Genomic DNA, 24,022 nt, shown 5'->3' on the forward strand with positions numbered 1-24,022 from the left:
ATTCATTAGTTCTAGTCGGCAGAATCAGGTGGAGTGTCTGCACGAAGTTCCAGATCAAAGAAAAAAAAAAATTGCTGCAAGATGTGTACGCTGAAGCATCTCTTTATGATTTCTCCAGCACTTTGTCAGTCAGCGTGAGGAGTTTGAGACGGCCAGAGACAGCGTCGTGGTGTGGCTCACCGAGATGGACCTGCAGCTCACCAACATAGAACACTTCTCAGAGTGTGACATCCGAGCCAAGATCAAACAGCTACGGGTAAGGATGGCCTCTTTACACAAGTGATTATTGTTCTCTCATAATCCTACATATTTTTCCGCTCTTCAATAACTCGACTATACTATGAATTCTATCAGTAATCATTGAAATAATCACATAATCACTATTTCTGACTGCTATGGAACCGGGTAGCAAAACTATACAAACTCCTACCATGGCTCAACTGTATCCTAACCCCCATGTTCCTAAAACACACTGTATTCCGTCTGGCCTCTGCCTCGCTTGCTTTTGATTACCAGGCGTTCCAGCAGGAGATTTCTCTGACCACGGGGAAGGTCGAGCACATCTTCCACCAGGGAGAGGTGCTGCTGCAGAAGAGTGAGCCTCTGGACGCTGCTGTTATAGAGGAGGAGCTGGAGGAGCTGCGGAGATACTACCAGGAGGTGTTTGGAAGCGTGGAGCGTTACTATAAGAAGCTGATCCGACTACCGGTGAGCCCGGGGATGACGTCTACTGAGCCCTTGTTCTTTTCATTTTGATGCTGACGGTCTTTTTTGACTGTCTCGTAGGTATACCTTAACCTCCCATCCCTCCTCTTCCAGCTGACAGGAGAAGAGTACGATGTGTCATTCTCGGACAAGGAGATTGAACTGGATGAACCTGGGGACCTGTCCAGCATTCCCTGGAGTGAACGTCTTGGAGACTGCCTGAGCTCCCCTCTGCCCTCCCTGACTGCCCCCCTCCGTACTGGGGCTGAGCGCTCGGGCATGGGCACCCCAGCCAGCATGGACTCCATCCCCCTGGAGTGGGACCATGACTACGACCTGAGAAAGAGGCTGGAGAGTGCCAGCGGGGCTCTCGGCCTGGCCTCTGAGCACGAGGAGCACGGAGAGGAGGGGAGCTACCAGGGATCAGCTTCTGCTTCCGCTCTGTCAGGTCAGTGTAGTTTACACCCCTCATCCCTGCACCACTACTGTCAGGTACTAATGATACCAGACCCCTCACAACGTACTGGGGATAGGATAGCCTTGATCTCAGAGAGGTCGTCTGAGGTCCTTTGATGTTAGGCAACATGCCTTGGTGTATAAAAATAACTCACAGCCTGCTTTCTGCATGCTACGAGTTTGGTTTGGTTTTCACACACACACACTGAAGCATAACAACAGGCACCGTTAACTAACAGCACCGCTTTCTAACATTTTGCATTTCATTTGATTTATGCGGCACATAGGCTACTGTAGCTGACCTCAAGCTGATTTCTTGTGTTGGAATCCTGTGTGTTTTAAAGGTGCATGTTGTTGTGCGCATCTTTTGGGGAGATGTTTTTTGTCTATTGTTTTTTTGTGCAAAAAATGTTCTTCGTCCATCGTCTTCTAATTTACGACTGGATTTATAACACTAACTATTAACGATATCTCACAACGTGGATGGATAATACTAACTATTAATGATATCTCACAACGTGGATGGATAACACTAACTATTAATGATATCTCACAACATGGATGGATAACACTAACTATTAATGATATCTCACAACATGGATGGATAACACTAACTATTAATGATATCTCACAACGTGGATGGATAACACTAACTATTAATGATATCTCACAACGTGGATGGATAACACTAACTATTAATGATATCTCACAACGTGGATGGATAACACTAACTATTAATGATATCTCACAACGTGGATAGATAACACTAACTATTAATGATATCTCACAACATGGATGGATAACACTAACTATTAATGATATCTCACAACGTGGATGGATAACACTAACTATTAATGATATCTCACAACGTGGATGGATAACACTAACTATTAATGATATCTCACAACGTGGATAGATAACACTAACTATTAATGATATCTCACAACGTGGATGGATAACACTAACTATTAATGATATCTCACAACGTGGATTTATAACACTAACTATTAATGATATCTCACAACGTGGATGGATAACACTAACTATTAATGATACCTCACAACGTGGATGGATAACACTAACTATTAATGATATCTCACAACGTGGATAGATAACACTAACTATTAATGATATCTCACAACGTGGATAGATAACACTAACTATTAATGATATCTCACAACGTGGATGGATAACACTAACTATTAATGATATCTCACAACGTGGATAGATAACACTAACTATTAATGATATCTCACAACGTGGATGGATAACACTAGCTATTAATGATATCTCACAACGTGGATAGATAACACTAACTATTAATGATATCTCACAACGTGGATGGATAGCACTAACTATTAATGATATCTCACAACGTGGATGGATAACACTAACTATTAATGATATCTCACAACGTGGATGGATAACACTAACTATTAATGATATCTCACAACGTGGATAGATAACACTAACTATTAATGATATCTCACAACGTGGATAGATAACACTAACTATTAATGATATCTCACAACGTGGATGGATAACACTAACTATTAATGATATCTCACAACATGGATGGATAACACTAACTATTAATGATATCTCACAACGTGGATGGATAACACTAACTATTAATGATATCTCACAACGTGGATAGATAACACTAACTATTAATGATATCTCACAACGTGGATGGATAACACTAACTATTAATGATATCTCACAACGTGGATAGATAACACTAACTATTAATGATATCTCACAACGTGGATGGATAACACTAACTATTAATGATATCTCACAACGTGGATGGATAACACTAACTATTAATGATATCTCACAACATGGATAGATAACACTAACTATTAATGATATCTCACAACGTGGATGGATAACACTAACTATTAATGATATCTCACAACGTGGATAGATAACACTAACTATTAATGATATCTCACAACGTGGATAGATAACACTAACTATTAATGATATCTCACAACGTGGATAGATAACACTAACTATTAATGATATCTCACAACGTGGATGGATAACACTAACTATTAATGATATCTCACAACGTGGATGGATAACACTAACTATTAATGATATCTCACAACGTGGATGGATAACACTAACTATTAATGATATCTCACAACGTGGATGGATAACACTAACTATTAATGATATCTCACAACGTGGATGGATAACACTAACTATTAATGATATCTCACAACGCGGATGGATAACACTAACTATTAATGATATCTCACAATGTGGATGGATAACACTAACTATTAATGATATCTCACAACGTGGATAGATAACACTAACTATTAATGATATCTCACAATGTGGATGGATAACACTAACTATTAATGATATCTCACAACGTGGATGGATAACACTAACTATTAATGATATCTCACAACGTGGATTTATAACACTAACTATTAATGATATCTCACAACGTGGATTTATAACACTAACTATTAATGATATCTCACAACGTGGATTTATAACACTAACTATTAATGATATCTCACAACGTGGATGGATAACACTAACTATTAATGATATCTCACAACGTGGATGGATAACACTAACTATTAATGATATCTCACAACGTGGATGGATAACACTAACTATTAATGATATCTCACAACGTGGATGGATAACACTAACTATTAATGATATCTCACAACGTGGATGGATAACACTAACTATTAATGATATCTCACAACGTGGATAGATAACACTAACTATTAATGATATCTCACAACATGGATGGATAACACTAACTATTAATGATATCTCACAACGTGGATGGATAACACTAACTATTAATGATATCTCACAACGTGGATGGATAACACTAACTATTAATGATATCTCACAACGTGGATAGATAACACTAACTATTAATGATATCTCACAACGTGGATGGATAACACTAACTATTAATGATATCTCACAACGTGGATTTATAACACTAACTATTAATGATATCTCACAACGTGGATGGATAACACTAACTATTAATGATATCTCACAACGTGGATGGATAACACTAACTATTAATGATATCTCACAACGTGGATAGATAACACTAACTATTAATGATATCTCACAACGTGGATAGATAACACTAACTATTAATGATATCTCACAACGTGGATGGATAACACTAACTATTAATGATATCTCACAACGTGGATAGATAACACTAACTATTAATGATATCTCACAACGTGGATGGATAACACTAGCTATTAATGATATCTCACAACGTGGATAGATAACACTAACTATTAATGATATCTCACAACGTGGATGGATAGCACTAACTATTAATGATATCTCACAACGTGGATGGATAACACTAACTATTAATGATATCTCACAACGTGGATGGATAACACTAACTATTAATGATATCTCACAACGTGGATAGATAACACTAACTATTAATGATATCTCACAACGTGGATAGATAACACTAACTATTAATGATATCTCACAACGTGGATGGATAACACTAACTATTAATGATATCTCACAACATGGATGGATAACACTAACTATTAATGATATCTCACAACGTGGATGGATAACACTAACTATTAATGATATCTCACAACGTGGATAGATAACACTAACTATTAATGATATCTCACAACGTGGATGGATAACACTAACTATTAATGATATCTCACAACGTGGATAGATAACACTAACTATTAATGATATCTCACAACGTGGATGGATAACACTAACTATTAATGATATCTCACAACGTGGATGGATAACACTAACTATTAATGATATCTCACAACATGGATAGATAACACTAACTATTAATGATATCTCACAACGTGGATGGATAACACTAACTATTAATGATATCTCACAACGTGGATAGATAACACTAACTATTAATGATATCTCACAACGTGGATAGATAACACTAACTATTAATGATATCTCACAACGTGGATAGATAACACTAACTATTAATGATATCTCACAACGTGGATGGATAACACTAACTATTAATGATATCTCACAACGTGGATGGATAACACTAACTATTAATGATATCTCACAACGTGGATGGATAACACTAACTATTAATGATATCTCACAACGTGGATGGATAACACTAACTATTAATGATATCTCACAACGTGGATGGATAACACTAACTATTAATGATATCTCACAACGCGATGGATAACACTAACTATTAATGATATCTCACAATGTGGATGGATAACACTAACTATTAATGATATCTCACAACGTGGATAGATAACACTAACTATTAATGATATCTCACAATGTGGATGGATAACACTAACTATTAATGATATCTCACAACGTGGATGGATAACACTAACTATTAATGATATCTCACAACGTGGATTTATAACACTAACTATTAATGATATCTCACAACGTGGATTTATAACACTAACTATTAATGATATCTCACAACGTGGATTTATAACACTAACTATTAATGATATCTCACAACGTGGATGGATAACACTAACTATTAATGATATCTCACAACGTGGATGGATAACACTAACTATTAATGATATCTCACAACGTGGATGGATAACACTAACTATTAATGATATCTCACAACGTGGATGGATAACACTAACTATTAATGATATCTCACAACGTGGATGGATAACACTAACTATTAATGATATCTCACAATGTGGATGGATAACACTAACTATTAATGATATCTCACAACGTGGATGGATAACACTAACTATTAATGATATCTCACAACGTGGATAGATAACACTAACTATTAATGATATCTCACAATGTGGATGGATAACACTAACTATTAATGATATCTCACAACGTGGATGGATAACACTAACTATTAATGATATCTCACAACGTGGATTTATAACACTAACTATTAATGATATCTCACAACGTGGATGGATAACACTAACTATTAATGATATCTCACAACGTGGATAGATAACACTAACTATTAATGATATCTCACAACGTGGATTTATAACACTAACTATTAATGATATCTCACAACGTGGATTTATAACACTAACTATTAATGATATCTCACAACGTGGATTTATAACACTAACTATTAATGATATCTCACAACGTGGATGGATAACACTAACTATTAATGATATCTCACAACGTGGATGGATAACACTAACTATTAATGATATCTCACAATGTGAATGGATAACACTAACTATTAATGATATCTCACAACGTGGATAGATAACACTAACTATTAATTATATCTCACAACGTGGATTTATAACACTAACTATTAATGATATCTCACAACGTGGATAGATAACACTAACTATTAATGATATCTCACAACGTGGATGGATAACACTAACTATTAATGATATCTCACAACGTTTTGCAGTGGATGGATTTCTATGTTTTTATGTCCGTTCTTTCAGACACAGATTAAACTCCCGAATAATCTACAATGAAAGTGCTTTTAAATCTCACAGGAGTAGGCTTAATCTAGGTCTAAGAAACTGTCCCGTGAACATAAAATCAAAGCCCTTATCTAACCGTATGCCATGTGGGTGTCCATCCACTCTTCCCATCCTCAGGAGAGGGAGGTACCCTGGACAGCCACATCCTTCAGTTGGACAGGGTTCTGGACCCTAGCCAGTTACACCTGCAACAGACAGAGAACGTCATCCGTAGCAGAACCCCCACCGGGCCAGAGCTGGATGCATCATACATGGGATATGTGAGTACTGTCTGATATGAGACCATTCTGTCTTAATGGAAGGTCTTTAGGAAACATTGTGCCTTTACCTAAGAAGTTTCTACGGTGTGATTACTTGATGTGAGCGTCTCAGTCACATGCTTTCTGTCTGTTGCCTGTGCTATGTCCTGTTGTGTAGATGCGTCTACTGGGAGAGTGTCGTAGCAGTATAGACACGGTGAAGAGGGTTGGCTACGAACTGAAGGGGGAGGGGGACAAGGCCTCGGGACTTGCTGACCCTATTGATGATGATTCACAAACAACAGGTAAAGTTTGGCCATCAGGTGTTGATATTAATCAGGCTTAAGACAGTCAGAGGTGGAGAGGTGTTAAGACAGTCAGAGGTGGAGAGGTGTTAAGACAGAGAGGTGGAGAGGTGTTAAGACAGTCAGAGGTGGAGAGGTGTTAAGACAGTCAGAGGTGGAGAGGTGTTAAGACAGAGAGGTGGAGAGGTGTTAAGACAGTCAGAGGTGGAGAGGTGTTAAGACAGTCAGAGGTGGAGAGGTGTTAAGACAGAGAGGTGGAGAGGTGTTAAGACAGAGAGGTGGAGAGGTGTTAAGACAGAGAGGTGGAGAGGTGTTAAGACAGTCAGAGGTGGAGAGGTCTTAAGACAGTCAGAGGTGGAGAGGTGTTAAGACAGTCAGAGGTGGAGAGGTCTTAAGACAGTCAGAGGTGGAGAGGTCTTAAGACAGTCAGAGGTGGAGAGGTGTTAAGACAGAGAGGTGGAGAGGTGTTAAGACAGAGAGGTGGAGAGGTGTTAAGACAGTCAGAGGTAGAGAGGTGTTAAGACAGTCAGAGGTGGAGAGGTGTTAAGACAGTCAGAGGTGGAGAGGTCTTAAGACAGTCAGAGGTGGAGAGGTCTTAAGATGTAAAGTAGCAATGGTACATTAATGCCCACAACTTGTAGTCCACGATGAGACAACATGTTGTGGTGGTTGTATGTTTTCTGGGTTGTTTTTGCTCCAGAGTGCTCAAGCAGAGAAGTAAGTACAAAGTCAGCAGCTTTTAAGGGAGACACATTTCTTCAGGCTGTACTGGACTGTGCTGTACAGGGCTGGACGGGACTGTACTGTACGAACCTGTAGGGGCCTGTACTGGACTGTGCTGTACAGGGCTGTATAGGGCTGGACGGGACTGTACTGTACGAACCTGTACGAGTCTGTACTCTAATGGGCTGTACTGGACTGGACTGTACTGTACGGACCTGTAGGGGCCTGTACTGGCCTGTACAGTAATGGACTGTACTGGACTGGACTGTACTGTACGGACCTGTAGGAGCCTGTACTGGCCTGTACAGTAATGGACTGGACTGGACTGGACTGGACTGGACTGGACTGTACTGTACGGACCTGTACTGGCCTGTACTGGCCTGTACAGTAATGGACTGTACTGGACTGGACTGTACTGTACTGGACTGGACTGGACTGGACTGTACTGTACGGACCTGTGGGGGCCTGTACTGGCCTGTACTGTACTGGACTGTACTGGCCTGTACTGTAATGGACTGTACTGGACTGGACTGTACTGTACGGACCTGTAGGGGCCTGTGCTGGCCTGTACTGTAATGGACTGTACTGGCCTGTACTGTAATGGACTATCCTGGACTGGACCGTACTGTACGGACCTGTAGGGGCCTGTACTGGCCTGTACTGTAATGGACTGTACTGGCCTGTACTGTAATGTACTGGACTGGATCGTACTGTACGGACCTGTAGGGGCCTGTACTGGCCTGTACTGTAATGGACTGTAAGCTTTATGTCACCTCAAATGCCTGTATAAACAGTATAATCAGTGGTAGACATTAATAATAGATCAACTGTACATATATACCATATATCCCATACATACCATGTGTACCATATATACCATATATACTATGTATACCATGTTTATACCATATATACCATATATCCCAAATATACCATGTAGATACCATATATACCATGTAGATCCCATATATACCATGTAGATCCCATATATACCGTATATATCCCATATATACCGTGTGTACCATGTAGATACCATATATACCATGTAGATCCCATATATACCATGTATACCATGTAGATAGCATATATACCATGTAGATACCATATATACCATATATACCACGTATACCATGTAGATAGCATATATACCATGTAGATACCATATATACCATGTAGATACCATATATACCATGTAGATACCGTATACACCACATATACCATATATACCATGTTGATACCATATATACCATATATACCATATACAATATAAACCATATATACCATGTAGATCCCATCTATCCCATATATAGCATATATCCCATTTATACCGTGTAGATACCATATATACAATATATACCATGTAGATACAATATATACCATGTATATACTATATATACCATATATACCACATATACCATGTAGATCCCATATATACCATGTATATACCATATATACAATATATACCATGTATATACCATGTATATACTATATATACCATGTAGATCCCATATATACAATATATACCATGTATATACTATATATACCATGTAGATACCATATATACAATATATACCATGTATATACCATGTATATACTATATATACCATATATACCACATATACAATGTAGATCCCATATATACCATGTATATACCATATATACCATGTATATACTATATATACCATGTAGATCCCATATATACCATGTAGATCCCATATATACCATGTAGATCCCATATATACCATGTAGATACTATATATACCATATATCCCATATATAGCACATATCTCATATATACCATGTAGATAGCATATATACCATATATCCCATATATACAATATATACCACGTAGATCCCATATAAACCATATGTACCATGTAGATACCATATATACCATGTAGATACCTTATATACCATGTATTTACCATATATTCCATATATGCCATCTATCCCATATATAGCATATATCATATGTATACCATGTAGATCCCATATATAGCATATATCCCATTTATACCATGTAGATACCATATATACAATATATACCATGTAGATACCATATATACAATATATACCATGTAGATACCATATATACAATATATACCATGTAGATACCATATATACAATATATACCATATATCCCATATATACCATATATACCATGTAGATCCCATATATACCATGTATACCATGTATATACTATATATACCATATATCCCATATATACCATATATACCATGTAGATCCCATATATACCATATATACCATGTATACCATGTTTATACCATATATCCCATATATGCCATGTAGATACCCTATATACCATGTAGATCCCATATATACCATATATACCATGTAGATACCATATATACCATATATCCCATATATACCATGTATACCATGTTTATACCATACATCCCATATATATCATGTAGATACCCTATATACCATGTAGATCCCATATATACCATATATACCATGTAGATACCATATATACCATGTAGATCCCATATATACCATGTATACCATGTAGATACCATATATACCATAACATAAATACCATGTATACCATATATACCATGTAGATCCCATATATACCATGTATTTACCATATATTCCATATATGCCATCTATCCCATATATAGCATATATCGCATGTATACCATGTAGATCCCATATATACAATGTATCCCATTTATACCATGTAGATCCCATATATACAATATATACCATGTAGATACCATATATACCATGTATATACTATATATACCATATATCCCATATATACCATATATCCCATATATACCATATATACAATATATACCACGTAGATACCATATATACCATATATACCATGTATATAGTATATATACCATATAACCCATATATAGCATATATCTCATGTATACCATGTAGATAGCATATATACCATGTAGATACCATATATACCATGTAGATACCATATATGCCATATATACAATGTAGATAGCATATATACCATGTAGATACCATATATCCATCTAGATACCATATATGCCATATATACCTTATATACCATATATCCCATATACCATGTATACCATGTAGATACCATATATACCATGTAGATACCATATATACAATTTATACCGTATATACCAATTACTACATATTCCATATATACCATATACACCATGTAGATACCATACAGTGCCTTGCGAAAGTATTCGGCCCCCTTGAACTTTGCGACCTTTTGCCACATTTCAGGCTTCAAACATAAAGATATAAAACTGTATTTTTTTGTGAAGAATCAACAACAAGTGGGACACAATCATGAAGTGGAACGACATTTATTGGATATTTCAAACTTTTTTAACAAATCAAAAACTGAAAAATTGGGTGTGCAAAATTATTCAGCCCCCTTAAGTTAATACTTTGTAGCGCCACCTTTTGCTGCGATTACAGCTGTAAGTCGCTTGGGGTATGTCTTTATCAGTTTTGCACATCGAGAGACTGAACATTTTTCCCATTCCTCCTTGCAAAACAGCTCGAGCTCAATGAGGTTGGATGGTGAGCATTTGTGAACAGCACTTTTCAGTTCTTTCCACAGATTCTCGATTGGATTCAGGTCTGGACTTTGACTTGGCCATTCTAACACCTGGATATGTTTATTTTTGAACCATTCCATTGTAGATTTTGCTTTATGTTTTGGATCATTGTCTTGTTGGAAGACAAATCTCCGTCCCAGTCTCAGGTCTTTTGCAGACTCCATCAGGTTTTCTTCCAGAATGGTCCTGTATTTGGCTCCATCCATCTTCCCATCAATTTTAACCATCTTCCCTGTCCCTGCTGAAGAAAAGCAGGCCCAAACCATGATGCTGCCACCACCATGTTTAACAGTGGGGATGGTGTGTTCAGGGTGATGAGCTGTGTTGCTTTTACGCCAAACATAACGTTTTGCATTGTTGCCAAAAAGTTCAATTTTGGTTTCATCTGACCAGAGCACCTTCTTCCACATGTTTGGTGTGTCTCCCAGGTGGCTTGTGGCAAACTTAAAACAACACTTTTTATGGATTTCTTTAAGAAATGGCTTTCTTCTTGCCACTCTTCCATAAAGGCCAGATTTGTGCAATATACGACTGATTGTTGTCCTATGGACAGAGTCTCCCACCTCAGCTGTAGATCTCTGCAGTTCATCCAGAGTGATCATGGGCCTCTTGGCTGCATCTCTGATCAGTCTTCTCCTTGTATGAGCTGAAAGTTTAGAGGGACGGCCAGGTCTTGGTAGATTTGCAGTGGTCTGATACTCCTTCCATTTCAATATTATCGCTTGCACAGTGCTCCTTGGGATGTTTAAAGCTTGGGAAATCTTTTTGTATCCAAATCCGGCTTTAAACTTCTTCACAACAGTATCTTGGACCTGCCTGGTGTGTTCCTTGTTCTTCATGATGCTCTCTGCGCTTTTAACGGACCTCTGAGACTATCACAGTGCAGGTGCATTTATACGGAGACTTGATTACACACAGGTGGATTGTATTTATCATCATTGGTCATTTAGGTCAACATTGGATCATTCAGAGATCCTCACTGAACTTCTGGAGAGAGTTTGCTGCACTGAAAGTAAAGGGGCTGAATAATTTTGCACACCCAATTTTTCAGTTTTTGATTTGTTAAAAAAGTTTGAAATATCCAATAAATGTCGTTCCACTTCATGATTGTGTCCCACTTGTTGTTGATTCTTCACAAAAAAATACAGTTTTATATCTTTATGTTTGAAGCCTGAAATGTGGCAAAAGGACGCAAAGTTCAAGGGGGCCGAATACTTTCGCAAGGCACTGTATATACCATATATCCCATATACCATGTAGATACCATATATACAATGTAGATCCCATATATACCATATATCCCATATACCATGTAGATACCGTATATACCATGTAGATACCATTTATACCGTATATACCATATACTATATATCCCATATTTACCATATATACCATGTATATAGTATATATACCATATAACCCATATATAGCATATATCTCATGTATACCATGTAGATAGCATATATACCATGTAGATACCATATATCCATCTAGATACCATATATGCCATATATACCTTATATATCATATATACCATGTATACCATGTAGATACCATATATACCATGTAGATACCATATATACAATTTATACCATATATACCAATTACTACATATTCCATATATACCATATACACCATGTAGATACCATATATACCATATATCCCATATACCATGTAGATACCATATATACAATGTAGATCCCATATATACCATATACCATGTATACCATGTAGATACCGTATATACCATGTAGATACCATTTATACCGTATATACCATATACTATATATCCCATATTTACCATATGTACCATGTAGATACCATATATACCATATATACCATGTAGATCCCATATATATCATATATCCCATATATCTCATATATTACATGTAGATACCATATATCCCATTTATACAAAATATCCCATATATAACATTTATCCCATATATACCATGTAGATCCCATATATCCCATATAGATATCATATATTCCATATATCCCATAGATACCATATATCCCATAGATACCATATATACCATAGATACCATATATTCTATAGATCCCATATATACCATATATCCCATATATACCATAATATCCCATATATACCCCATATATACCGTTACCAAATGAATAATTTGATACCCTGATGTTAGTCTAAAGGAAATATGAGATAATGTCTAGATGCTTCTTATAGTGGAGATCAAGTTTATACATTGCTTGGCTGGGCTGATGAGACAGTGGATTCCACAGTCAGATGGCATAAACCATATTCTGTGAGGGCTGATTCGGAGTTGAGATAAGCACACACAAATCTGACTTTTACATAAATTATTGATTGATGTCAACTGGAGACTTTTAAATTAAGCGTAGGGATCTCAAATTAGAAAATGTCCTTGAGAGACTGACACCTTGCAGTAAGTAAAATTGTGAACCAACCAATCTCCCTCACTCCTTCCACAGAAAATCCGTTGTGAGCTGCTAGACACCCAGAGGAAGGTGTTGTCCCTGCAGGACATGTATACAGGGCTGTATATATATTTGATACCCTTTCCTTTCTTTCTCTCTCTCTCTCTCTCTCTCTCTCTCTCCCTCTCTATCTCTCTCTATCTCTCTCACTCTCTCTCTCTGTACTGTAGGTGTGATACAGCGCTGGGAGTTGCTGCAGGCCCAGGCCCTCAGTAAAGAGATGCGTCTGAAGCAGAACCTTCAGCAGTGGCAGCAGTTCAACTCTGACCTCAACACTGTGTGGGCGTGGCTGGAGCAGGCAGGGGAGGAGCTAGAGCAGCAACGGAGGCTAGACCTCAGCACCGACATCCAGACCATCGAGCTGCACATCAAAAAACTGAAGGTGACCTTTGAACTTTGATTACTCACTAGGATTACAAAGCTTGCAAGGTGTGTAAGGCTTTCTCAAAGTTCCGGGTTTTTTCAGAAATCATGGTTGGATGAATCCCAGTTGTATGAATCCCAGTTGTATGATTCCCTCCATGGTGATTCCCTCCATGGTGAATCCCTCCATGGTGATTCCCTCCATGGTTTCCATGGTGATTCCCTCCATGGTTATTCCCTCCATGGTGATTCCCTCCATGGTTATTCCCTCCTGGTCCTGGAATCCCCCAACTGGGATACTCTTTGGGAAAGCTTTGCAACCAGAGATGGATATTTAAAAAATACTCTGTGCTGATATGACATCCTCTCAAATCATCTCTTTTCATATTGTCTGTCTACAGGAGCTGCAGAAGGCTGTTGACAAGCGTAAGGCCACAGTGCTGTCCATCAACCTGTGCAGTGCAGAGTTTGTCCAGTCCGCCACAGAAGAGTCCCAGGACCTGCAGGCCAGGCTGAAAGAGATGAACAACCGCTGGGAAGGATTGGGCACCTCTCTGGGAGAGTGGAGGGCAGCGCTACAAAAGGCCCTTATGCAGTGTCACGTAGGTGTCCAACTGTCTAGTCACCTAGCCTGGTCCCAGATCTGTGCTGTCTTGCCAACTCCTATGGCCGTTAAGGAGTTGGCAAGACAGCGCAAACAGCTCTGGGACCAGGCTACTTACTGGTCACTTAATAAAATATTCAAACCAGGACAAATCATGTTTGCATGTTGGACAACTGAGACAGGATACAATTAAATAGTGTTTTAATGACCTGGATATAAACATCAAGGTTAATCATTAGTTAGACATGTTAAATATGTTACTTTAGGTAGAAGTCATGACTTTTGGTAGAAGGTGATTGGCATGCATTTGTATTCATGTCTCCTCTCCTGTAGGACTTCCATGAGATGAGTCACGGCCTGCTACTGTGGCTGGAGAACATTGACCGCAGGAGGAATGAGATTGTTCCCATTGACCCCATCCAGGACAGCAACACCCTCCATGAGCACCACAAAACACTCCTGGTACAGAAGCGGTTTAGTAATGTTATATTTAAGTGATAATGCCCAAGAAGCCGGTGTTTGGAGGATATATTGTTGTGTTAGGCCCGAGACAAAGTCAATATATCTTCCAAACACCGGCTTCTTGGACATTATCACTTTTATACAACGGGTTATCAACATATTCAAATAATGATTGGCATATTTTCATTTAAAAAAACGTTGTTTTGATTAATTTATTCATACTATGTTATCCATTCGCAAGATATAGTCCCGACACAAATCTTGGGTTGCTACCCAAGCCGGCTGGTCGTTCGTTTTATCGGTTCGGTTGCTAGTGAAGCGACCCAGTCGTTCAGTCATTTTTGTTCTGTATCTATGGACGCCACCCAGTCATTTGTTCTAAATGTTCCATTGCCATACTGGCTGGCAACGTTCTTATCCCTTGCTTGCTAGCTAGCCAACTACGGCTAACTTACAGTCACGTCAAAAAGTGCAGCCAGAATAACGGAGAGACAGAAAGTAATGTTTATACAAATCTCCACTGTTAAAAAAAGAAATGTTAGTCTAAAGGAAATATGAGATAATGTCTAGATGCTTCTTATAGTGGAGATTAAGTTTATACATTGCTTGGCTGGGCTGATGAGACAGTGGATTCCACAGTCAGATGGCATAAACCATATTCTGTGAGGGCTGATTCGGAGTTGAGATAAGCACACACAAATCTGACTTTTACATAAATTATTGATTGATGTCAACTGGAGACTTTTAAATTAAGCATAGGGATCTCAAATTAGAAAATGTCCTTGAGAGACTGACACCTTGCAGTGAGTAAAATTGTGAACCAACCAATCTCCCTCACTCCTTCCACAGAAAATCCGCTGTGAGCTGCTAGACACCCAGAGGAAGGTGTTGTCCCTGCAGGACATGTCCCTGCAGCTGCTGGTCAACAGCGAGGGCAGTGACTGTCTGGAGGCCAAGGAGAAGGTTCACGTCATCGGGAACCGCCTCAAACTGCTCTTCAAGGAGGTGACCAGAGACCTCAAAGAGCTGGAGAAGATTCTGGACATGAACAGCAGCCAACAGGTCAGAACAGACGCACTTTTACAATTAAATAGAACAATGGAATGTATCTCCATTTATTTATTTATTTCACCTTTATTTAACCAGGTAGGCTAGTTGAGAACAAGTTCTCATTTGCAACTGCGACCTGGCCAAGATAAAGCAAATCAGTGTGACACAGACAACAACACAGAGTTACACATGGAGTAAACAAACAAGCCAATAACACAAACAAGTCAATGACACAGTAGAGAAAGGAAAGTCTATATACAGTGTGTGCAAAAGGCATGAGGAGGTAGGCAATAAATAGGCCATAGGAGCGAATAATTACAATTTAACAGATTAACACGAGTGATAAATGAGCAGATGATGATGTGCAAGTAGAGATACTGGTGTGCAAAAGAGCAGAAAAGTAAATCAAATAAAAACAGTACGGGGATGAGGTAGGTAGATTGGGTGGGCTATTTACAGACGGACTATGTACAGCTGCAATGATCGGTTAGCTGCTCAGATAGTTGATGTTTAAAGTTGGTGAGGGAAATAAAAGTCTCCAACTTCAGCGGTTTTTGTAATTCGTTCCAGTCACTGGCAGCAGAGAACTGGAAGGAAAGGCGGCCAAATTAGGTGTTGGCTTTGGGGATGATCAGTAAGATATACCTGCTGGAATGTGTGCTACGGGTGGGTGTTATTATCGTGACCAGTGAACTGAGATAAGGCGGAGCTTTACCTAGCATAGACTTATAGATGACCTGGAGCCAGTGGGTCTGGCAACGAGTATGTAGTGAGGGCCAGCCGACTAGAGAATACAGGTCGCAGTGGTGGGTGGTATAAGGTGATTTGGGAACAAAACGGGTGGCACTGTGATAGACTGCATCCAGTTTGCTGAGTAGAGTGTTGGAAGCTATTTTGTAGATGACATCGCCGAAGTCGAGGATCGGTAGGATAGTCAGTTTTACTAAGGTAAGTTTGTCGGCGTGAGTGAAGGAGGCTTTGTTGCGAAATAGAAAGCCGATTCTAGATTTGATTTTGGATTGGAGATGTTTAATATGAGTCTGAGAGTTTACAGTCTAGCCAGACACCTAGGTATTTATAGTTGTCCACATATTCTAGGTCGGCACCGTCCAGGGTGGTGATGCTAGTCAGGCGGGCGGGTGCGGGCAGCGAACGGTTGAAAAGCATGCATTTGGTTTTACTAGCATTTAAGAGCAGTTGGAGGCCACGGAAGGAGTGTTGAATGCCATTGAAGCTAGCACAGTGTCCAAGGAAGGGCCAGAAGTATACAGAATGGTGTCGTCTGCGTAGAGGTGGATCAGGGAATCGCCTGCAGCAAGAGCGACATCATTGATATATACAGAGAAAAGAGTCAGCCCGAAAATTGAACCCTGCGGTACCCCCATAGAGACCGCCAGAGATCCGGACAACATGCCCTCCGATTTGACACACTGAACTCTGTCTGCAAAGTAGTTGGTGAACCAGGCGAGGCAGTCTTCAGAAAAACCAAGGCTATTGAGTCTGCCGATAAGAATACTGTGATTGACAGAGTCGAAAGCCTTGGCCAGGTCGATGAAGACGGCTGCACAGTACTGTCTTTTATTGATGGCGGTTATGATATCGTTTAGTACGTTGAGCGTGGCTGAGGTGCACCCGTGACCGGCTCGGAAGCCGGATTGCACATCGGAGAAGGCACGGTGGGATTCGAAATGGTCAGTGATCTGTTTATTAACCTGTCTTTCGAAGACTTTAGATAGGCAGGGCAGCATGGATATAGGTCTGTAACAGTTTGGGTCTAGGGTGTCACCCCCTTTGAAGAGGGGGATGACCGCGGCAGCTTTCCAATCTTTAGGGATCTCGGACGATATGAAAGAGAGGTTGAACAGGCTGGTAATAGGGGTTGCAACAATGGCGGCGGATAGTTTTAGAAAGAGAGGGTCCAGATTGTCTAGCCCAGCTGATTTGTACTGGTCCAGGTTTTGCAGCTCTTTCAGAACATCTGCTGTCTGGATATGGGTTAAGGAGAATCTGGGGAGGCTTGGGCGAGTAGCTGAGGGGGGGGGGGGGGGGGGTTGTTGGCCGGGGTTGGAGTAGCCAGGAGGAAGGCATGGCCAGGCATTGAGAAATGCTTATTGAAATGTTCGATTATCATGGATTTATTAGTGGTGACCGTGTTACCTAGCCTCGGTGCAGTGGGCAGCTGGGAGGAGGTGCTCTTGTTCTCCATGGACTTTACAGTGTCCCAAAACTTTTTGGAGTTAGAGCTACAGGATGCGACTTCTGCTTGAAAAAGCTAGCCTTTGCTTTCCTGACTGACTGCGTGTATTGGTTCCTGACTTCCCTGAACAGTTGCATATCGCGGGGACTATTCGATGCTATTGCAGTCCGCCACAGGATGTTTTTGTGCTGGTCGACGGCAGTCAGGTCTGGAGTGAACCAAGGGCTATATCTGTTCTTAGTTCTGCATTTTTTGAACGGGGCATGCTTATCTAAGATGGTGAGGAAATTACTTCTAAAGAATGTCCAGGCATCCTCGACTGACGGGATACCCGGGCCAGGTCGATTAGAAAGGCCTGCTCGCAGAAGTGTTTTAGGGAGCGTGCAGTAGACACATTACACAATAAGAAATAGTGCAGGAGAAACGTTTGTAGCGTGTCTCTACTGTATCTAACGCTGTTTCATGCTTGGCTTCCCTCCCTCTGTGTGTATCTCTCTCTCTCTCCCTCCCTCCCTCTGTGTGTATCTCTCTCTCTCTCTCTCTCCCTCCCTCTGTGTGTATCTCTCTCTCTCTCCCTCTCTCCCTCCCTCCCCCCTCTCATCCTCTTTCTCCCTCCCTCTCATCCTCTTTCTCCCTCCCTCTGTGTGTCTCTCCCTCTCTCCCTCTCTCCCTCTCGCCCTCCCTCCCCTTCTCATCCTCTTTCTCCCTCCCTCTGTGTGTATCTCTCCCTCTCTCCCTCTCGCCCTCCCTCCCCCTTCTCATCCTCTTTCTCCCTCCCTCTGTGTGTATCTCTCCCTCTCTCCCTCTCTCCCTCTCTCCCTCTCTCCCTCTCCCTCCCTCCCCCTTCTCATCCTCTTTCTCCCTCCCTCTGTGTGTATCTCTCCCTCTCTCCCTCTCCCCCTCTCTCCCTCTCTCCCTCCCTCCCCCTTCTCATCCTTTTTCTCCCTCCCTCTGTGTGTATCTCTCTCTCTCCCTCTCGCCCTCTCTCCCCCTTCTCATCCTCTTTCTCCCTCCCTCTTGTCTCTCTCTTTCTCCTCTCTTTCATCTCAGGATCTGTCCACGTGGTCGTCAGCTGATGAGCTAGACTCCACCTCTGGTTCCATAAGCCCGGTGTCGGGCAGGAGCACGCCAAGTCGCCGTCGATCGGTAACGTATAGTAATACTCCTGACATGGTTACATGGTGCCCTACCAGAAGGAAAGTGTTTGGCACTTCCTCCCTAAGACTGACAGTGGTTACCAGAAGGAAGGTGTTTGGCACTTCCTCCCTAAGACTGACAGTGGGTCACTTGTGCCCCTGAATGCAACGCCCAGTTTGCTCCAGTTTAAGGCCATGCAAAGTCACTCCCTCCCACCCTCCCAGGACCTCTCTTTCTCACCTCTTCTCTGTACACCTTCCTACATGTATATACATTCCACACACAACTCTGACTCTTTTTCCACACTTTTATTCTTTCATGTTATATCATCTCCCAGAGACAAACCAACCAGAGCACTTGAGACATCATTATACCCACTCTTAAAAATATATATATATATTATCTTATTTTATTGATTGACTTTCCCCCTAAACTTCAACATCTACTTCTGGTTTCTCCTGACCAAATGTGTCCCATCTTTTTCTTCTTTTCTTTAGTCCTGTGGTTTTAGAGTCCTGTAGTTTTAGAGTCCTGTGGTTTTAGAGTCCTGTAGTTTTAGAGTCCTGTAGTTTTAGAGTCCTGTAGTTTTAGAGTCCTGTGGTTTTAGAGTGCTGTAGTTTAGTGCTCATGGAATATTGGCTCTTTAAAACCCTTGGTTTTTATCAATTAAATTCTATAGAAGTTATGTCTTGTCTTCACTTCAATCCCAATGGTTGATCTCAGTGATTTGAAGATACAGTACATGTATATCTTACATTTGTTACATCTGTCTTCCACATAGCAAATCATGCATCATATCATACGTTGTGCTTCAGCAGCGAATGAATTCCCTTTGTTCCAAATACCAGCATGACCATCCAGCTGTAGCTGTTCAAAGTAGCTGTACACTTTGAAAAAAGCTAGTTCATTTATTTTCTCTAGTTGTCACCTTCCTTCACATATTTGATTTGTTCTAAGATCACCTTCTATTCTTTTATTTGGGGTATTTTCTTTTCATCGGTAGCTTTGTTCTTTATTTGCCTGGACTGAAACATACTCTCTTTCTTTTACCCCCGTGTTCATTGCAAACAGCAACGGGGCAAATGTAGTATGTCACAGCAGACCTCTGGACCCTCTGTGAGCAGTCCACACAGATCACACAGGTACCTTTCTCCTGGTTTGTAGAACACCCAGAAGACAATAGAACTCCTGGAACATGTTACACCTGTTCTGGAACCTTAGTCCGTTGTGCTGCACTGCACTGACAACACATACAGTACATTGCAACAACTGTATTGTAAAAGAAAAAATAGAAAACTCTGAATACTGATTTTTACTTACTTCCAAAGGTTCATAAAAGTTTAATGAAAAATTAATTCCATCATCTTCTACCATTCTAGACACCTGTATAGGGTTTAGCAGAAAATGTGGTTATAGCCCACACATCCTTTACACTACAGTTCTGCAATAACTAAATATATAGGCCTCTTTGTTGCCAATGTCCTCGGCTGCTTGATTAACTACGCTACCCAGAATGCACCTTGAGTGCTTAACATACTGTCAACAGTTTCTCTAATACCTCTTCGTAACTATAGAGCTCTAGCACTCCTTCTCTACTGCTAGTGAGCACACGCAGTTGTTCTCTTGAATTGCCAAGCCAGCAAGCATCTGCAATGAACAATATGATGGCAGCAAGTCTATCTCTCTATTTCTTTCTTTCTTTCTCTTGTGTGTGACATCTATTTAATCTATTTCTTCTATTTCACATAACGAATCCACCATCTCCCCCTCACTCCCCTCAATCAGCCATCGCCCCTATCATGTCTCCATTTGTGGAATGACAGGGGGCACTTTGATCACAGTCTAGACAGACAGACCTGAGGGTAAAACGAACATCACTGTTATCTAGCTATGCATACCATGATTTATCATTTTAGAATTCCCTTTGGTGTAAGCTAATTCAAATAGGCCCCATTGTCAGCTATGCCAGAGAAACAGCAGGTACCACATTGTCGTAAAGTGTTGTAAATCAGAACGCTATAATTGTGTTACTGTAGTGTTCATCCCTTACCTGAGAAATATGAGTTAATAGTGAATAGTACAAAACATGTTATTTAGCATGTTAATAGATTTAGTCTGTCTTCTCAGTTTGACAGCAGCCCAGTCAGATGAGGGTATATTAAGATGGTTCTGCTGCTGACTAATGCTACAGCAAGCTTCACCTAGCTACACCCTTTAAAACAGACTGCTCTATGCTGCTATGCTCCTGTCTTGGCATGCTTTGCATTCATCAGGATTTAAACTCCTCACAGAGAGGACTATCTAAAACATTTCAACTGCTACTTCCTGCATGCATTTTGTCTCCCGTCCTAACACCTTACATCCTTTTACAAAGGAATGTCAGCTCAACATCCTGTATTTGTTTTATGGGTTTGAAAATCATTTCTTGAAAATGTTTGTCAGTGTTTGTCAAGTGTCATTCAACTGACTGTGGGTGTATTGATTACCAATATAAACTGGGTGGTTTGAGCCCTGAATGCTGATTGGCTGTCAGCCGTGGTACATCAGACCGTATACCACGGGTATGACCCAAACATTTTTTTTACTGATCTTATTACGTTGGTAACCAGTTTATAATAGCAATAAGGCACCTAGGGGGTTTGTGTTGCATCGTGCCTAAGAACAGCCCTTAGCCGTGTTATATTGGCCATATACCACACCCTCGGCCCTTATTGATTAAATATAGTTTGGTAATTTGATCATGGCTGTGTCAATACACAGTTCATCATTATACTTGTAGAGCAATAACATAGTTTCTGTCTTGTAAACAACAAAGGAAATAGATATTTGATTCTGTTGAATCCAATGACAAAATGGATAGTTGGATGGATGGTCTGGTCTGGATGCATGTCCTTAGCTGTACAGTAGGTGTCATAACCTAAGTCTGCTTGTTGTTGTGTTGTTGTGTGCTCTCCGTGTCGTATCCTATCAGGTTTCCCGTCGCTGGGTCCGCTTCCTCCCCTTCTGAGGCAGAGGGGAAATCATCAGTGTCATCGTCACGTTTCCTGTACCACGTCCTATGGGTGGCGGTGCCCCTCCAGTTGCTGTTCCTCTTGCTGCTGGTGGTCATGGTCTGCCTGGTGCCAGTGTGTGAGGGGGATTTAGACTGCAGCCAGTCCAATAACTTTGCCCGTTCCTTCCACCCGATGCTACAATACACCAACGGGCCCCCTCCTGTATAGTCTTTCATGACAGACCAAACATTTGGTTCTGGGTGCCGAGCGAGATTACAGCCTGGCCCTTGGTATGGAGACGAACCTGAGGAGGATAGTTGGGCTTTTTGAACTTCTTGACTGTTGTGGATTTCAACTCTATGGGTCTCTCTCTTCTCATTTGCAGCTTCCATGAAGAATAGAGATATGGCGTTCCGTCATTCTGCACCTTGTGTTGCCGTGCATAAGCAAGCATCATAGGATGCCAAAACCTTAGTTATATCTTCTTTGTTCTGTACGGATGAAGTACAGCAGCACTCTTGTCTTTTCACTCGTGTCTTCTTTTAGTTTTCTGTTATATGTATAGACGAAGAAACGTCTTAGGGGCAGCAAATGTAAGAACCAAAAATGTTTGTGACGGCAGTCAGTGGATATCCCCTGGATACCTGTAAAGGTACAACACTTGCCATGTGTTGCCATTTGTCCTCTAGTTCAATGCAGAGCATATACTCTGTGATTGTGCCTGTTGTAACAATTGAACACTTGTGAAATAACATTTTAAGATGACTTATATTGCAATATTTTTTTTTTACATGTGTTTTGGCATGCGGTTATGATCTTTGCTTATGGGTGTGTCCGTGATGAATATTTGATTTTTAATCTGAATTATACCTGGGCGTAAGAATCTATTTAGTCTGAATTGTGTATTGAATGTGTATGTAAAAGAAAGGCCGTAATGAAGAGTTATTTGCTATAAACTGTTTAAAAGCATAAGAAACATTGAAAATAATGAACACTCATTTTTATTTTTCTAGCTGAAAATATGGATTCTACAAACAAACTATTAATCAACAGTATAACGAATTATAAATCTGTATATTTTCTATGGCTCTGTGTGTTTAGTATTAAATGTACAACAGTCCAGGATGACTTAACATATTCTGTACATAATATAAATGTATAGCAATAATCTATATCTGACCCTAAATTACAAATATTGAATGCCAAATTCTCA

General features: G+C 40.1%; 1 protein-coding gene across 1 annotated transcript in view; it reads left to right on the forward strand.

Moving 5' to 3' along the window:
- LOC115138845 (nesprin-1-like) overlaps positions 1 to 24,022 on the forward strand; it is a 195,657-nt gene extending 171,635 nt beyond the window's left edge. Inside the window, 12 exon segments of the mRNA XM_065025814.1 lie at positions 119 to 256; positions 517 to 708; positions 820 to 1,153; positions 6,798 to 6,940; positions 7,098 to 7,224; positions 14,174 to 14,385; positions 14,768 to 14,968; positions 15,304 to 15,432; positions 16,282 to 16,494; positions 19,730 to 19,825; positions 20,888 to 20,958; positions 22,788 to 24,022. Coding sequence (XP_064881886.1) covers positions 119 to 256; positions 517 to 708; positions 820 to 1,153; positions 6,798 to 6,940; positions 7,098 to 7,224; positions 14,174 to 14,385; positions 14,768 to 14,968; positions 15,304 to 15,432; positions 16,282 to 16,494; positions 19,730 to 19,825; positions 20,888 to 20,958; positions 22,788 to 23,037 — 2,106 coding nt within the window. The 3' untranslated portion in view covers positions 23,038 to 24,022.

This window comes from Oncorhynchus nerka, linkage group LG12 (genome assembly GCF_034236695.1).
Source record: "Oncorhynchus nerka isolate Pitt River linkage group LG12, Oner_Uvic_2.0, whole genome shotgun sequence".
Taxonomy (NCBI): Eukaryota; Metazoa; Chordata; class Actinopteri; order Salmoniformes; family Salmonidae; genus Oncorhynchus; species Oncorhynchus nerka.